The sequence below is a fragment of the Topomyia yanbarensis genome, chromosome 2 (genome assembly GCF_030247195.1).
Source record: "Topomyia yanbarensis strain Yona2022 chromosome 2, ASM3024719v1, whole genome shotgun sequence".
Taxonomy (NCBI): Eukaryota; Metazoa; Arthropoda; class Insecta; order Diptera; family Culicidae; genus Topomyia; species Topomyia yanbarensis.
The window spans coordinates 1552634-1570292 of record NC_080671.1 but is presented as its reverse complement, the minus strand read 5'-3'; the positions used below and the strand labels follow the sequence as shown (position 1 = coordinate 1570292).

The following is a 17659-nucleotide window of genomic DNA, read 5'->3' as shown; positions in this document are numbered from 1 at the left end:
TAAATGTCCAACTACTAACCCCCCCTATTTCCAACTGTTCCTTACTAACAAATGTTCTTCTAACTCATCATGCTACCCTAATGAAAATTGTTTTAAAAGTTAGAACTAAAGGTAATTGAGAGACTGCCTACATAAAATATTGTTTGGTAATCAAAGACTAATACCGTTTAAACATGTTCCAGATATCTACAAACAGGAAGCAAAACCAGCCGATTACCCGGCATAGGCATTCTTATCGCCATTCTGCACTGGATTTGGCCTCCGGGGAGGTGTCAGAACTGCGATAGCATCTATTCGAATAAGTTTACCGGTGATCAGTCGACGAATTTGGGTCAGATCCATCGATCAGCGGACGGGCGCTTCATTCTGACCCAGGATGCCGTCGATGGGATCGTTTCCCTGCGGAACAGTATAGTTTCGTACTACAGCAGCAGTGATGATGGAGGTTTTCTACCCAAAGGACTATCGTTGCCGAGAGCTTCCTGGAGGCGCCCGTTGGTTACGAGTCTGAGTCGGTTAAGTTTACACACGGAGGATGGATTTGCGATGGCAGAACCACAGCAGCCAATTCATTCACTGTACACCAACACGTTGCCAGAGAATTTAAATATCACTACGATTAGCTCCAATGTACCTGCCCCGATGGTGACTCAGTCGTTGTACACGACACCTTCAAGAATTTCCAAGGTGATGGCTAGTTCTCCGGCTACCTCTAGCCCACAGGTTGTGAATTCACCCTGGTCACCACTGTACTTCAGTGATCTCAGTTCGGTCCATCATCTTAGCTCAGCTGAGCGTTCATTCCCGACTCCACAGAGTGCCTATCGTTACAATTACGCCGGATATAACCACGAGCTTCCGATGTTGGGCAGTTTACATAACAGTTCACGTCACTTCTCACATGGCTTCGTCCCAGTACATGTGCCCAGTTCTAGATACTATCATCACAATCTGTATCAGAATGTGCCCTTCCACGGTCACACGTACAGTAGTAGGCCCAAATTCTCCCGGTATCATCCGCGACTAATGCCAAGAAGTTTGACGAGGACAATACCGGAACTACGATCTCCCATGCTGAATCTCAATCTCAGTTCAACTCCACTGAGTGCAACTCTGGAGGCCTCCCCGCAAAGTTACTCCAGTTCCAGTGGATTCGGTAGTAAGAATACATCCAACAACACCCAGCAGAATGCCAGTTTCCAGGTTAGCAACAACTTGTTAAGAGAATGGCGTTACCTTCCACCGTATCGACCACCACCGCCACCGCCGAGTTTACACCACTCGGCACCACTATCGTTCGGTGGCGGCCGGTTCGACCATCCACCTTACTCAATGTCCCACTGGTTGGAACTGATTACAAGACTGAACATGGCCTCCGAGAAGGCCAACATCAACAACGCTGCGGATGTGGGCAGCGTGGATGGTCACTACGAGTTCGACCCTTCGACGCCAACTCCGACCGCTTCCACCCCGACGGGAATAATGCGAGACGATTTCCACCATCTGATGACACTTCCGTCGACGTCCAGTGATCTGCTCTGGGATGCCGCCGGTCTTTCGTTAAGCGTTACCGGAGATCCCGGTGGTGGGGGTGGTGGTGGTGTTGGTAGTGGTGGTCTTGGACTTACCCTCGGCAGCACTCGGAAACGGGGTCAATCCCGTTACGACAATATCGATGCACGTGTCGAGTCAATGAAGGAGGAATTCTACGAGTGGCGGAAACGGCAACAACTTCAACAGCAGCAACAGCAACAGCACCATCTGTCGGGTAGTTTTGGTGTCGGAATGGACGCCAGCAGGGTATTCGAGCTGGAAAGTTCCTGTTAAAATCCCGCGTGCGGTTTTGTGAGGGGCTTCCGAAAAAAAAATACGAACAAACGTGCTGTTCGCGATCAATCGTGCTTAATTGTAAGACTCGACTTATCCAATAACTATAGCAATATCTAATTGAATGGGAATGAATCTACCCGTGGGGGGAAATTGCATGTAACAGACAGATGGATCGATTCGCGATAAGGAAAACATACAAAAGTTGAAGACTTTTACAATAGTTATGTAAATAATTGGAATGATTGTGATTTAAGTAGACATTCGATGAAACAATTCAAGGAAATCCACTATTATACAGGCGAGTTTTGATAAAACAAACCAAACTTATGCAACAACGTTACGGCACGGAAACAATTATTTAGTGAAAATTAATGGAAAAAAGAAACCAACTACCAAGCACGTTGCGTTGGACGGACAAAAGCAGTTGGCGGTGATATCGTTTGCAGTGGTGGTAGGAGGCCTGAAAGGGTGAGGGTGAAAAAGGCGAAACCGTGGAAATTAATCGTCGAGCGTTTCTCGGCTTGCTTTGTTAATTCAGTCAAATCCAGAGGGGTTTTGTTTTCAATTATTACTATACTTCATATTGCGATAAATTGGAAAAGTTTAAAGATTGACATACCTGTGAAATCTAGCTGATTTTTAGGAGGTTTTTAATGTTTTTTTTACCTGTGCGGGTGTTGTTTTTTGTAAATTTCCACAGGGGTTCCACAGTTTTCCGCAAATTCGCTAATCACCAGACATTAATCGCTCTCGATATTTTTTTCACTGATTTGTAAAAAGTTGCTTTGGTTGGTTTACGATGAATTAGTGAATCAAAAAGTTTTTGCCTTACTGGCAAAATTTTCTTACTAATTCATTCACTGTTACTTAGGGGTGTTCAATAAAAAATAATTTTTTTTTCAGTCACGTAGTTAAAAAACAAAAAAAAATCAACGAATTCAGTTTTTTTTTATTAAAAATGTAATGTTTATTCTTCAAAAACCGTCAATGAATATTGGAGTAGGGGCCCTGGTCAGCAGTACTACGCCACTTAGTCGCGATGCTCCCACAAGAGCGGTGGACGGCACTGACCTCCATCTTCCGGATACAATTCCCGATCAACTGCTTCGTATCCTTGGCTCGCCAATTATTTTTGTACACTAGGGCACTGAGGAAGCCTCAACGGGCAAGTTGGTCGGGTTCCTTTCTTTCGGCAAGTACGATATCTTTTTCTGCTCAAGATACTCCAACGTCTTCTTGGCGAAATGGGAAGAGGTCTTCTCCGGCCAGAAGACGTACTTCCCATTCGCATGATGCTCCTTTAAGAACGGCAGAAGAATTTTCTGAAGACACTCCTCCTGGTACACTTTTTGATTGATGACCAGACCGCTCGGCTTGAACCACGGCTTTGAAATCCTGGCGATGCACAGTATAACTTTTTTTTTTTTTCAAATTTCTGCTTAAACTTATATTCTATTTTGGGGGGTGTGGCCGACTCGGCGCTGGAATAGTAGCTATTATTTCCTGGAATGTGGATCTTCGAGAGCGGAAAGTAACTTTCGTCGTCCAGCACGAAAGACGTCCCGTGGTAGTTATTCGTCATCCACTGGCACTGCGATTTCACGATCGCTATCTGCTCGCCCATGTACTCGGGGGACCGAGTCTTCTTCCAACAGATGTTGTCCTCCATCTTTAGGGTTCGGAGAATCAAGGAATGGTAGTGGTGATATTTTCGGCTGGCGTCACGCAAACTCGTTCCGTCCTTGTTGTCGAATAGTTTTTTCAACGCTTCCTTCTTCTTCATCGTCATTATCTTCGCCGAACGGTCGCTATCGGCAGGATCCGGTAAACTGTACTCACGGGCACGTTTTCGTCTTCAAGGTGATCTACCGTAAACTTTTTTCCTCGATGACCGCGCGTTTCGTAAAACCATACAACACACTCACGGAATGCTTCGACGCCATTTTCGATTGAACTGACAGCACCCGAGCGAAAAGAAACCTGCCACCCAATTCTAGGAAGTCCAGAGAGCGATTCTCTTTACGCTCTTTACTTTAATTACAGAAAGGTATTGAAATCATTCTCATTTTTTATTGAACACCCTTTAGTGACGTGTGTACGGAAAACTGATTTCATTTTTCTCCCAAAGTGCTAGCTTTAGGGTAAGCGCAAGCCTGACATTTTCCGTAGTAGTATGTTTCAATTGGATTACCGGTATTGGGACCATGAAATTTCTCTTTCAACTCTGAAATTAAGCCTGCTATGTTCGAATCGGAGTTACTGTTCGAGAATACGCAATAATCATCTGACATTTCATAATCATCGAAAAATCATCTGATAAATCACTTGATTTTTTGCTGCAAGTTTGTCTCTTCCTTCTTCCAATTCTGTTTATTTTCCGTCGGCCTATTTCCGCTACGAGGCCAAATACCGACGCCAGAGAGGTGACACTCCCACTATCTGGATTGAATATCGACCCATCAACTCATGGACCGGGGACCAACGGCTTCCCTTCCGAATGAAGGCGTGATCCTTCCGAAGGAAGGCGTGACCTCAGATTTTTCTTACCTCTGAAAAATCTCAACGACCTCGACTGGGATTGAACCCAGACCAACTGGGGTGGGTGGCAAGTTTGTCTCAAAACACCATGTGAATGAAAAATGAGGAGGGAATTGCAATAATGACGTATATGTCCGTCAAATGTACTTACAAATATCAATCTCCATCATTTTTACTATTTTTATTCTGCAAACATTGCACAACATGTCTACTGGGTCCAAAAAGTCAAGTTTCAATATCGAAAAAGAAACTCTACGTAAAACTAATCGTGTACTTCTCAAAGCATGTAATTCATAATTCGATGCGAGCCACAACATAGCTGCTACGCCGCACACACCCCTCTCCCCTGCCTAACCATGTATCTGACATGAGCAAATATAAAAATACGTTTTTCAACACACTAACCTTGATGGTGTGCCACGAAACTACTACTTAAGGAAGCTAGGACATTTTCCTATACAATCAATCCGAGTTTTTGACGGAATGCCATCTGTAGCTCCTATTTTGTGCGAAAATATCACCCCTCTTCACTTGGGGTTTCTTTTCTTCTTCCTCTCGTTTTCATTGCACTTTTTCAAATGCACTTTATTCACACACCACTGCAAAAACACTCGCGAAACTTTAATCGTTTATTAACAAAACTTCGAATTTTCTGCCAATGTACAGATGAGCAAAGGAAAATGTTCTGAAACTCTCATTTGTGCGTTTGAATTTTCCCTTCAGATTTCAGTTTTTCTCAATGTAAACAAGCGAGTCGGTGCCTAGCAACGTGGTTTCCACATATCTTCACCTTAACACGTGATTGTTAGTTCAGTTTTTCGAGTACAGCTGGCGGATAAAGACGCTTTGGCCAGTTGAAGCGAAAAAATGTTTCGCAAGGGATGCGACAAACGGGTCAACGAAACAACTTAAACTGCACTGTGACTTTTCCAGATAGGAACAAACGATGTGGGATTAAGTACAGCGTTATTCTTTTGGTCTTGGTGCTTTTGTAAACGTTTTTTTCACAGCCTACTGCGCGGAGCAAAATAATCTTATAGTATGTGATAGCCCTGTTATAATTGCAATATCTCGTAAAGTTTTTCGATATCTGTGGTAGAATTTTTTTACAATTTTCCTAACATGTTCCTTAATATTCACAAAAAGATTTGGTCCATGTTGAAACCAATATTCTTTTTAGTAATTGCGAAATACATAAGCTTAATAATTAAAAAAATGAGTATATTTGTTGGTCAGTAATACGAAAACACAGCTTTTATTGTGTAAAAAATTCCATATATCGATTAGTTTACGACTTATCAGAAATTGAAAATTGTTAAATTTTATCAACTTGAAAACTTCAAAAACTCATAACTTGAAAATAATATTCCAGTCCACAATATTGAGTCTAATTTCATTCTAAGTACTATTCTGTTTACTATTATTTTACTGGGCACCAGTTTGAAAAACTGAAAGATTTACGCACAACACTGTTTGTCTAGTTTAGGCAGAGAAACCAGAAGCATTCCTTTTAATCCTAAAAAAGACAAGCTGAAATCGTGACTTCAAGAAGCATCGTTCCTAAGACCTAATGGAATTGAAAACCTCATTGATCATTTTTATTTCTGATCGCAAGCTTATTACAACACAAGGGTTGCCACCCGCCAGGCCTCTGGGACCCTTGTTTTTTTTTGTTCTATTCTATTCTATTCGATTCTAACCCTTACACAGCCAATATTGAAAAGCATCCTGGAAAACGCTGCAGTTATTCTGTAGTGTTTTTCTTGTCCATATTAATATTTGAACCATGTTTTCATATGTCGCAAATATTTAAACGGCCAGGCCTACTGTTCAGAGTTGGGTATGAAGACCTTTCAAAATTAGACGCCAATTAAATTAATAATTTAATAAACGAATTGTTTTGAATCTTAAAGGAGGACAACCGTACCGACCGTTTCAGTTTGAAGGGGATATAATAAATCGTTGGGAGTGACTTGGGCCGAACTGGTTTGAATAGACTAATTTTAACCCAACTAGCAAAATGAATTCGAAATCGTCGAATAATATTACGAACAGCACGAGTTCTAAGTAACTGCCTTGGGGATCGCCTGATTAATTTCAGCACTGCAATGCTATGCTGTCATCCAACTTCACTCGCAGAACACTTCTGCGATTTCAAGCAGGAGAAGAAACACCAAGACGGGATTACTCATGAAAAAGTTTTCTGTGCTAAATGCTTCTTTGGATCAGTGACGCTCATTTCGAAATATTTTGCAGGGATATTAAGTGACATTTAGGAAGTTTATTGTGATTGACATCCCTGGTATACATCCATGCTATGCGAATGAGATTAATTCTTTTCAAATCCTTAAACTATTTTAGCTTACTTGGTTGAAGAAAAACCGTAACGGAGCTGTACTTCATCTTGACTGTCTTGATTGTATAATTTTCATGATAAGTCATTCATCGTCAGTTATCCATTGTGTACATGTAAAGTTATTAGAATGAATGAAGTATCAACGTTTGGTGTTTGATTTTTAGGATAACAAAGTTTCTATTATGTACTGAGTATATCTCTTACAGAATGTTAATTGGTCTCCCTGTAGTAGTAAGAGAAGGGAGAAAATTTTGTCTTGTTTCAGAAAATATGGGACATTGTAAAATCATGTGATCAATATGATATGATTCCGAACATTCACATAAATTAGTTGTAATAGTATGAATGCGGTAAAGGTGACTTCTGCATAAATAATGATTTGACATTAAACGAGAAAAAGTTTGTATAAATAAGCTACCAATATTTAGTTTATAAAACCCAGTGTAACGACTAATTTTTTTGTAGAATAGAGTGATTTAAACTTGAATCCCGTGATTGTTGATCCGGCCAAAATAACTGCCAGCCATTTATCTAGTCTAGGGAGTAAGATAGCATTTCAGTGATTGTGTACCATTTGTGAAGAATCCACAAAAGTGTTCAAATAAATCATACCGCAGGGAATTTGAATAACGGCATATTCCACCTCTTGTTTTAAAGTAGATATGCTCGAAAAACTGTTCCAGAAGACATTTTTAAACGGGACCCTTGTATGGAAATTCTAGAGCTATTCTATTCCAAATTCCAGTGAAATGCTTCGTAAATAGTTCACATTATTCAGACACTGACCGTGCTAATAGTAGCAGTTGACTGTCAGCATATGTTAATTACTGAAAAAGCATAAAATCATCTGAAACTTTAATATAATTTGAGGCAATCCCAAATAACGATTTGAAACGAAAAACTCACAATTTTTCACAACGTTTCTCGCTATATCTCAGTAACCAAGCAGAGTTTCAAAATTCTGAAAACGCCGTTTTGTAGAGATTATTCTGTAATGTGGCATATATAACTCAGTTTATCCCAAAATGGCGATTGTCATAAGATAGCACAACAGCGACGAGTTGCCATTAATGTTTTCAATTTTCATAGATGTATGCACACTCACACTCTATGCTGTTATAAGAACTTTGGCTATTTCAAAATCTTGAAAAAAAATTGAAGGTGCTCACACCGATGACGATACAAATTTCTTTCATTTTCCTATAAAAGACAACAATATGATAAACAGTCCACGTGGACATTTCCCACACCCCCACCCCTCCCCATGGACAAGCGTGGACTTTTTCGTGATCCCTATCCTCCTCTAAATTGTCCACGTTGTATATGGATGGCCCCTTGTCGTATCACCCTGGATTTTCAATCGTTCAAAGATGAACGTGAATTGATTTACACGAAAAAATTTACGTCTGTACTCGAGCGGCGCCACCTTCGATCTTTTGTCGTATCATCGGTATATCCCTGAGAAAGAGCATTGGAAGGATAGTCCCTCGGTTCGTTGGCCCTGACACCGAATAGACAATCATGTATGCTTTTGCTCGATTGGATTCTGAAACCAATCGAGTCGGAAGTGGTAGATGCATTTGAACAGAATTAAACCAGAATTGGGTCTTTAAAAGCGAAAAAAATTTTTTTTTTATTACATACATCGATAAAGCTGATTTTCGTGATTGTAACAATGTTTTTTTCCAACTCAGGAAACGTGAAAATAATATTGAAATTTAAAATAAAGAAATATGTTGACAGTCTTGACACTATCAGACACAGGTTTTGACACTATCATCTACAGGACACTATCTTGACACAGGTTTTGACACTATCAGAACCATTTGACATATCGAATTGCACGACAAATGATGCTCTGTCAGAAAAAAATTAATACATGCTTTGCCGGTTTTCCCGCAGGGTTATTTTTATTTGACATAAACACCCAGGGTTGCCACTATTTTCCAAAGAAAATCTGGTAGTTCAAATAAAAATGTCTGGAAAAAAACTTGACAGCGAGCTCAAAGTCATCGAAATTTGGCATACATTTTAGTCTTCATAGAACATTAATCGATTTTTGTTTTGGAAAATATGACCCAGATTTCCAAAAATTGTGTGTAACAATCTCTATAATTTATAAATCTCGTAGAATGAGAGGTTTACCTTTCTGCTAAAGGATTAAAAAAACTAGCTGTGCCAGAAATATATGTCATAATGGCATTCCTTCTGCGGTTTAACGTAGAATTCAGAATATCTGGAAAAATCTGGCAAAATTAAAAAATCTGGAAAAATGTCTGGCTTGAACAAATGTCTGTTCAGTTAGGAAAAATCTGGAAGATTCCAGATAAATCTGGAACATTGGCAACGCTGTAAACACCATCCAATGCATATAGTTTTTTTTCACTTTGGGTGTTGTCTTGATAGGCCAGATGTAAACAACCGCAGTTTTCCTATGTATGGTTGCCAAGTTTGCATAAGATTTATTTTAAAAAACAAAAAAAAAATCGTTTTTACGTATTACAACGAAATTTTTTTTTTAAATAATGTTATATTATCTATATTGGACCTAAAATTTATCGAATGGAATGGAAAACTATATATAGCTTAATGACCCAATTCCGAATCATATTCCAGCGAGATTTGACTGATATTCTGTCTACCGCTTTTAAACTAAACAGTTCGAAACGATACTTGTTCATTTGGATTGTAGACCGACGCCAATTCCTAGAGTGCCCAATGTAACGTTTCTTTAATGAAAACTAATGCTGAATGCTGTTCCAACTCGTTTTAAGCCAATTGGGGGTGGGCGTAGCGTAGTTGGTAAATCGATTGCCTTGTACGCAGCGCACCTGGGTTCGAGTCCCGACCCCGCACATAGGGTTAGAAATTTTTCATAAGAGATTTTTCTAATTCGAAGAGGCGAATGACCTTAAGGTTAAAACCTCTATAATCGAAATAAAAAAAAAAAGTTTTAAGCCAATCATAATACATTTTCTCTTTTTTACAAATTTGGATGGTTTCTCCGACGCTATAAAAAATCTTAAAATATTTTTGAACTTTTCTGAATTTTTGAACGTCATACTATGGGCAACTAAAAAAAATTCCAACATTATATTGCTGGCCAGTACAGCGCAAATTCATTAGTTGGGTCACAACTGCGCCCCAACTAGCGAATCGTATCCGTTAATTGGGGCAACTGATAGCTGGCAAAAATTACCCGAGGGAAACACTGATTGTTTGTTTTCTTTCAATAAAAAAAACAAACAGAAATATTTTACGGTTCACGAATGTTGGCTGCTTCCATCCAGTTTAAAGTTGATTTTTGTGACAAAGTATGTCATTAGTGTTCTTTTTGCTATTAAATATTTTTTTAAAAAATTCCTTCACATAAAACAGGAAATGGATACACCGCCGGAAAAAAGCCGATAAAGTGCAAGCATACTACGTTGCCACTAGCTAATGTGATTGAATCAAGGATTGAATACATCAGAGATGACATTCAAAAGTTATTAAACTAACCTCTCTACGACACAAACTAATTTATGCTGAATGGAACAAGCGTAACATTTAACACATTATTTCACTAAAAACAATTCGGAATATGATAAATTCCATTGAATTTCAAAGTATGCTTTTTTCTAGATCGCCACAGAAATCAACCAATAAATCGATGACTCTCAAACGTCAATCACTTTTTGACTTTCAGTTTTGACATGGGAGTGTCTTTTAGTTGGAGTATGCCCCAACTAGCGAACACCCAGCTAACGAATTTGCGCTGTACACTGACAAAAATGTTGTAACATTCTATCCACTATAAATTTGTACGATTTAATCTCAATGAAATATATTTTGTAGAGGGTTATTAATTTTGACCCCCAAAATTATGAACATTTTCAAAGAACATTTGTCAGAACGTCTATGTATAGTAAGCTATCCAGCCAAATAGGAGGATTTCCATTTCCAAATCAGGTGTTTAACAGTCTGGAATGTTTAGTATCTACAAAAGTGATAAACAACTGAAAGTTCAGTGCAACGAAACGAACTGTGTTGGATTTTCAATTAAGCACCTCCACCCAGGATACCAACAAACCGTTCGGAATTTGATTCGGAATCCTGAATGGAGTCAGTTTGGATTTCAGCTCAAATTCAACAATCGATTCCGAAGCCGATTGAGCCGGAATCGGTTGTTGAATTTGAGTTGGCAACCATACTGACTCCATTCAGAATTCCGAACCGGTTCCCGAGCTAACTTGGCAATGACGGTCTTCTGATGGCAGATACAACGAAATAATGGCTCTTGATTTGAAAAGTTGCTTTTTTTAGAAGACAAGTCCTGGTTAAATGTCGGAGATACAACTTGTCCACTCACTATCAGTGCGTGGATTTGAAGACAGCGTATGATTCAGTGCAACGAAACGAAATGTAGTTGTACATGTACATGGATTTCTGGCATGGTTGAGTAGGCTGATTTGTATGTCGCAGGATGGGTTAAACGCAAGCGTCAGAATAGCCAAAGGGACATCCGACTCGTTTGTGGCGTTAGATGGATTGAAACTTCTTGACTTCTGGACGATAAAACGCTACAAAGCACGGCAGAATACAATGAGCCGGACATGTAGCGAGACTATGGAAGAGAAAACAGTTAATGTTATGAACAGCAGAATCCCTAGATAAAGTGCTTAAATCTTCTTGTGACCAGTGTTGCCTATATTCCAGATTTATCTGGAGTTTTCCAAAATTTTCGCAGCTGAACAGACATTCGGTTAAGCTAGATATTTTGCCTGATTTTTCCAGATACTAAGATCTGTATACTAAGTTTTACTCCAGGTTAACATTTCTGAAGATCGATTTGATTATCTGATAACCTCTTCCCGAATTATTAAAATTCGTTGATATGTTAGGAAATAATGTAGTATCGATTTGTGATATTCGAAATGATCCGTTGCCAAAGATATCATTTCTTAAAATATATTACTATGCTCAAAAATGTTGTTTTCTAGCATTTTTCCGAGCATCCAATTTTATTTACAGAACAGAAGGTCTCTAGTAAATTGTATTTTTTTTAATAGAAATAATTTTTTATCCAGTTCCATCATATCCGAAATGTTGTACTGATATCGTTCAAAGATTAGGCCGACGCATAAAGATATATTTTGTCTAAACGGGCATACTTCGCCGAGAGCGATGCCATTAGGATAAGAATCACCGTGTATATGAACGATGACATAATCAATGGATCACCAAGCTAATTTGGGTCATTAAGCTGTGGTGACCTTGCTTAGGGTGTTGATTCCTCTGCCATTCTTTTCACAAACGTCGTCAAGTGAATTCTAAACGGCGCAAAATATATTGCTCATCGGTCCGCACCTAACACGATGCTCACATACACATATATGCATGTCGTCAAACCGAAGACCGACCGAACCGAGGCTTTCCTTGTCAGTTCACGTCCCCGTAATCTTTATTCGCATACATACAATCGCAGGTGTGAAAGGGAATGGACGATGGCTTCGGAGTTCCGATAAACCATCTCAGCGATGCGACACGTTCAAGGTATTGCTTGCTGCTCGCTTAAGGACTAGGATCAGGATAAGTTTAATACTTTTCTCTTGTGCCCGTTCACACGTGCCGTACGTCAAACCGTTCGTTCCGTGCCGTTGATGTTGTGTGTGAATGTTTCCATTTAACTGCATGTGACTTATCCTGACCGGAGTTAAAAATATTCAAATTCATTGAATAAAAATTGATCATATTCAGCCGCATTCATTTTCAATATTCAGTGACGCAGCCGAAAACGTCAAACGAACAAACTGCCCATTCATCCGTGCAGATTTTCATTCGTCTCCGATTATTACACGAAGCGACGCTGCAGCAACGAATCAAACGCATCAAAGTAGACACTGGCACAATGTAAGCGATGATGATTGTTGTTTCATATGCTTCACCGGCATTTGAAAACATTTTCCTAGATAATTAGTGAAATTAATATATTGTACGATATTCAGCTGAATGAATAAGGATGGATATTTGAATGAATATTTTTTCTACTCACCGCGAGTCGCATCAGGTTCATTTTCAGTCGTCAAAAAAGACCTTCGATTATTTTTAACTCTGTTTGTAATGAACATATAGGAAGTACGAGGTGACAGAAAGTGTTCACGTTATCAGTACAAAGTTTGAAATATGATCAATAAATGTTCCACTTATTTAGGACTTGTGGTATCCAACGGGGAAAAACGATCGGAAATGGTGAGGTAAGCTAAGCAATCATGTGAAAAAAATTCCCCCCAGAGACGAGACTCGAACTCGCAACCTTTGAGACTCCGGTCCAATGCACTAACCCTTATGCTATCCCTGGGTATGGTGACATCCCAGAAATAACATATGGTTATCCCACTGGCGACAGTGATCGCACCCTGCCTGCAAATGATGTCACCATACCCAGGGATAGCATAAGGGTTAGTGCATTGGACCGGAGTCTCAAAGTTTGCGAGTTCGAGTCTCGCCTCTGGGGGGATTTTTTTTCACATGATTGCTTAGCTTCAGTCACCATTTCCGATCGTTTTTCCCCATTGGATACCACCAGTCCTAAATAAGGTATTGGCACTTAAGTCAAAAGACCAAAAAATTGAATTATTAGAAATGTTCCACTTTGCGCATAAAAAGACGGGTGGGGCAATATTTAAAATTAACAGCCATTATTTGTCGATCGCTTAACTTGTTTTATATATTTTAGAACTTGCTTGCGTTGAGGTAGACAGTAGACTGGTGAGCATTCCTTTTTAATTTCGTTCGTATAAATGTTTTTTTCGGGGAATCTCTGAAACGGAAATTTGGTGGGAGAAACTATTTGCAGGTGAGCGACTGGCCAATAGAACATTGTTATAGGCTAAAACATTTTTCCGAATTTCAATCACTAGGGCAGACAGGGGCTGGTTGACGGTGTTTTCAGCTTTCATTTTTTACCGCTTTTATTTTGGTAGATCTTTTGGCAACATCTCTGCATTTTAGTAAAATGTTTGATACATTGACATCTAGAGACAAAAATTCATGTCGCGGAAAAGCCACCAACTTATTTCACGAAAATTCGCCACATTCTGTATATTTCCAAAGATCCTCCAATGATCGATAAAACTTCATCATGAAATGTGGTTAGAAAATCCCAATGTGGTAGTTAAATTGGATCTGGGCTACTTCGCACCATCAGACAACGACAGGTACCCTCAATGGTAACTGGTCGGCCTGGGCCGATGCGATATTGACCAGGGGTACACCACAATAGATCAACTCAACAAAAAATACCGCGAGCAAAGCCTAGCTAGTGCCCAAGGACATGATGGGAGGGTTCAATCGAAAATCGAACAGAACAATCTTAAGAGTCCAAGAGAACAAGCTTAAGAGTCCAAGTTGCGATGAAAAGGTCGCTCTTAAAGCCACAGGAACAGATAGCCTGCCATACGAGGTATTTCTTTGTGAACTTCGACAGCTTAATGTCTTTGAACATTTCAGCCACCTTTCCTCTTCCAGTCGACGTATAATATTACTGTTCAAGAAGCTTTAAAGTTTGCCTTGACGGCGAGGGTACCACACAATCAAACTTCGTCAGCATTTTCATGTATAACTTCTGTGATCGTTCTCTGGCCAACTTGTTTTGCTTATCGTCACTATTTGGAACCAGGCCGTCCTTGCAAGTCGACACTCAGGGTCGATTTTTAGCTCGATGTAGGGTTGATGACGACACTCCTAGCTTGCTTGTGACTCTCGAATTCGAACTCCCATTCTCTCGAATGGAGAGATTGGGGTTTCGCTTGAAACTGCTGGTCACTCTTTTCGTCATTTTTGCGAGGCTTTTGGTTTCTCCCGATCCAGTTTCCGAACACTTTTATTACGTTGGTCACAATTGATTTGGCCATATTAAACAATTTCGCCAACTAGTCGCCCGGCAGTTCGCTTTTCACGAAGACGTGATCATGTTTGCTCCGACGAGTCTCTTGCTTCGATGTCATTTTCAAAACTGAAGAGAAAACGTCAGCAAAGGAACGATGTAAAAAAATGCGTCGAGTTGAAGTTGACCAATTGATCGATGCACATTTTGTTCCAATCAGCAAAGTCCGAAATTGTATTGCTGGGCAGTACACTGATGAAAACGGTATTTTGCGTTACTGTTATCGAATGTTTAGTGTCAATAAATGTAAAAATAAGTCAATTTTAAATTTAGCACCTTCCACAGAGATACGAACCAACGACGGTAATTTGATGGTGACTACAACCCTCGATTTGAAAAGTTGCTTTCTAGAAGACAATTCCTGGTTAAATGTCATGAACTAGTAAGCTCAGCTTGTGGATTTCAAGACAGCGTACGATTCACTGAAACGACACGGTGGTTAATACTTGGACATGACTTTCCGGCAATACTGAATAGGTTTATTTGTATGGTGCAGGAAGGGTCCAACTCAAGTGTCAGAATAACCAAAGAGACATTCGTCTCGTTTGTGACGTTGGATGGATTGAAACTTTTTATCTTTCAAACGACCAAGACATTATTGGGGTTGCATCAAAATTTCTCTAAAAATAACGCTTCCCGATGCTCTGTGCGGACATAAGGCGTGCTTGTTGAAGGAGACAAATCAACGTGTATTTGGTGTGTTCAAACATGCTGAGATCTCGAGACTGATAAAGCAAGGCAGAATACAATGAGCCGGACATGCAGCGGGAATGCCGAAGAGCGAACAGGATAAAGTCATGAAAAGCAGAAATTCTAGATCTAGATTAGGTGGTCGACTTCGGTGCAAATCCCACACTCGTGGAAGCAGAGCATGGTAATATTTTTTTGTTCGAAATTCGAACAAAACCATAGGCGGAAACCTTCTTGTGACTGAAACGATTATTGAAATTTATCAAACCGCATACTTCCTTGAATGTTTTTCTAACCAATTATTTTTATTATACGAAATCGAATAACAGTAAACGAAAACGAGGAATATTAGAGGTGATGAACATTGGATTTTGCAAGAGAGGTATGTCCGGGCTCCGTTCCTAAGCAGAAGACTACATAGTTGACTAACATTTTTCGCGGAATTCTCAGACAGAACCAAATTCAACTTATTGAAGGGTCTGTCTGATATAGTACAGAGTCGATTGAATCGAATTCATTCAATAGGTTTGTACAGCAGAAGATTGTTTCACATGACTGCAGACAAGTAACAGTGATTGCTATCCATAAACCAGGACCAGCTAACCTCCGACCACAATTCGTATCGGCCGATTAATGTTCTACTTTACCACACCTAGACAATTCGATTAAGGCAAAAAACCGTTGTCCGAGATACAATTTGCATTACGCAAATTCAAGGGGGACGAACGATTGTTTTACGTTACTTTCAACAGATATTCAACAGGCATACGCTCTAAAGAGCAAATGTCATCTGTATTCTTGGCTGATAAGGGGGCTTTCGATTCTTCAGTTATTGAAGTTCCTTTGAATAAACTTCAGCATTAGCTTTTAACAACTAGAAACAACTATTTGTACAATTGATAATTCATCTCGCAGACCGATCGTTTTAATATAAAAAATTGACAACATCGACCCTAAAAGATCGGATGAAAAAATAGATGAAAGTTTAGTTCGATGAACGAAAATGATAAACAGAATATTCGTGCTATATTGAAACATTTAGTAAAATAGCGAAATATTTCGTTTCAATCACGAAAAATACAAACAAATATCGTTCTTCAAGTCGCCATGTTTTTAGTTCGTGGAGTAAACGAAATCAACTATTTACAATGTACGAAAAAGCTCGGATCCGCGGATGAACTTATTCGTAGCAGGTTTACGAATAAATTCATTTGGCAATATGATTTTTTGTGCATAATCATTTCGGAGATTCTTCGGAAAAAATCGTTTGTATTTCGAACGAATCCTTGTTAAGATTAGAAAAATTTTCGTATGTTTCATCAAATTATTCGTTTGACTAATGGAACCAATTCGTTAGAGGCCCACGAAGGTAGATTCGTGGTTTTCGCGGAAAACTGGTAATAAAAATGAAAAGCTTTCCATAGAACTACGAATGATTAATTGTATATACGTCAAATTCGAATATTTTACGAAAGTTTTCTGTGCGAAACCTATTCGCAGCAGATTTACGAATATATTCTGTCAGTGCATCGAAATCTATAAATTTCTAGCAATTCGTTAATACAAAAGCAACGAGTAATTCATCCACTCGATCAGCTTAATTCTGTCGGTGCAGCCAGTTTTTTCTAACACCCTTTCTTGTCCTGATACATGTTCCAAATGTATATTCGTTGTATGTAACTGTCCCATCGATTTAAACCTTCTCAAATTGTGCTGAATTTGGGGCATACCCAAATGATGTTATTGAAATACGCATCATTGCCGTGGCGATTTCGGGTTCCTTTGATGGTCTGTCTGTTTGCTGTTGATATAGAAACCGAAAAAATCCATTATTTAATGGTTCTGTTCACTCGAACAGTCAGTGGCTGAAGGCTCACACAGAATCATACAATTGAGAAAAAGGTTCCGCTGCAATTTAATAAATTGAATATTTTTCACCCATACAGAATGCTCTGTCACTGACGAAGCTTGAAACCATTATCTTTTTGAAACCACGTGGCAGATAATTTTACATGGGCCTTGAACAACCTCGTTGAAACACCGCCTGCTTCGATGTCGATAAATCTCGAGTACTTTTTCAAATGGACGTAAGTAACAATGAGAGATTCTCTTTGGGGTCTTTCTCTTCTGTTCATTACTCGGCCATTTCAACATTTACTACTCTACTCTTTGCATAATATTGTAGTAAAAACCGTCGGCTTTCGATATGTACTGGAAAATTAGTACAAAGTGTTGTAATGACGTCGTAATAAACGAAAGAGAAAGTAAACAAAGAGAGGCTCTCAATGTTACTTACGTCCATTTGAAAAAGTACTCGA

General features: G+C 39.3%; 1 protein-coding gene across 1 annotated transcript in view; it reads left to right on the top strand.

The window, feature by feature from the left end:
• LOC131682497 (protein turtle) overlaps positions 1–17405 on the top strand; it is a 208086-nt gene extending 190681 nt beyond the window's left edge. Inside the window, exon 11 of the mRNA XM_058964010.1 lies at positions 183–17405. Coding sequence (XP_058819993.1) covers positions 183–1827 — 1645 coding nt within the window. The 3' untranslated portion in view covers positions 1828–17405. The remainder of the gene's footprint in view (positions 1–182) is intronic.
• Positions 17406–17659: the final 254 nt, after the last annotated feature.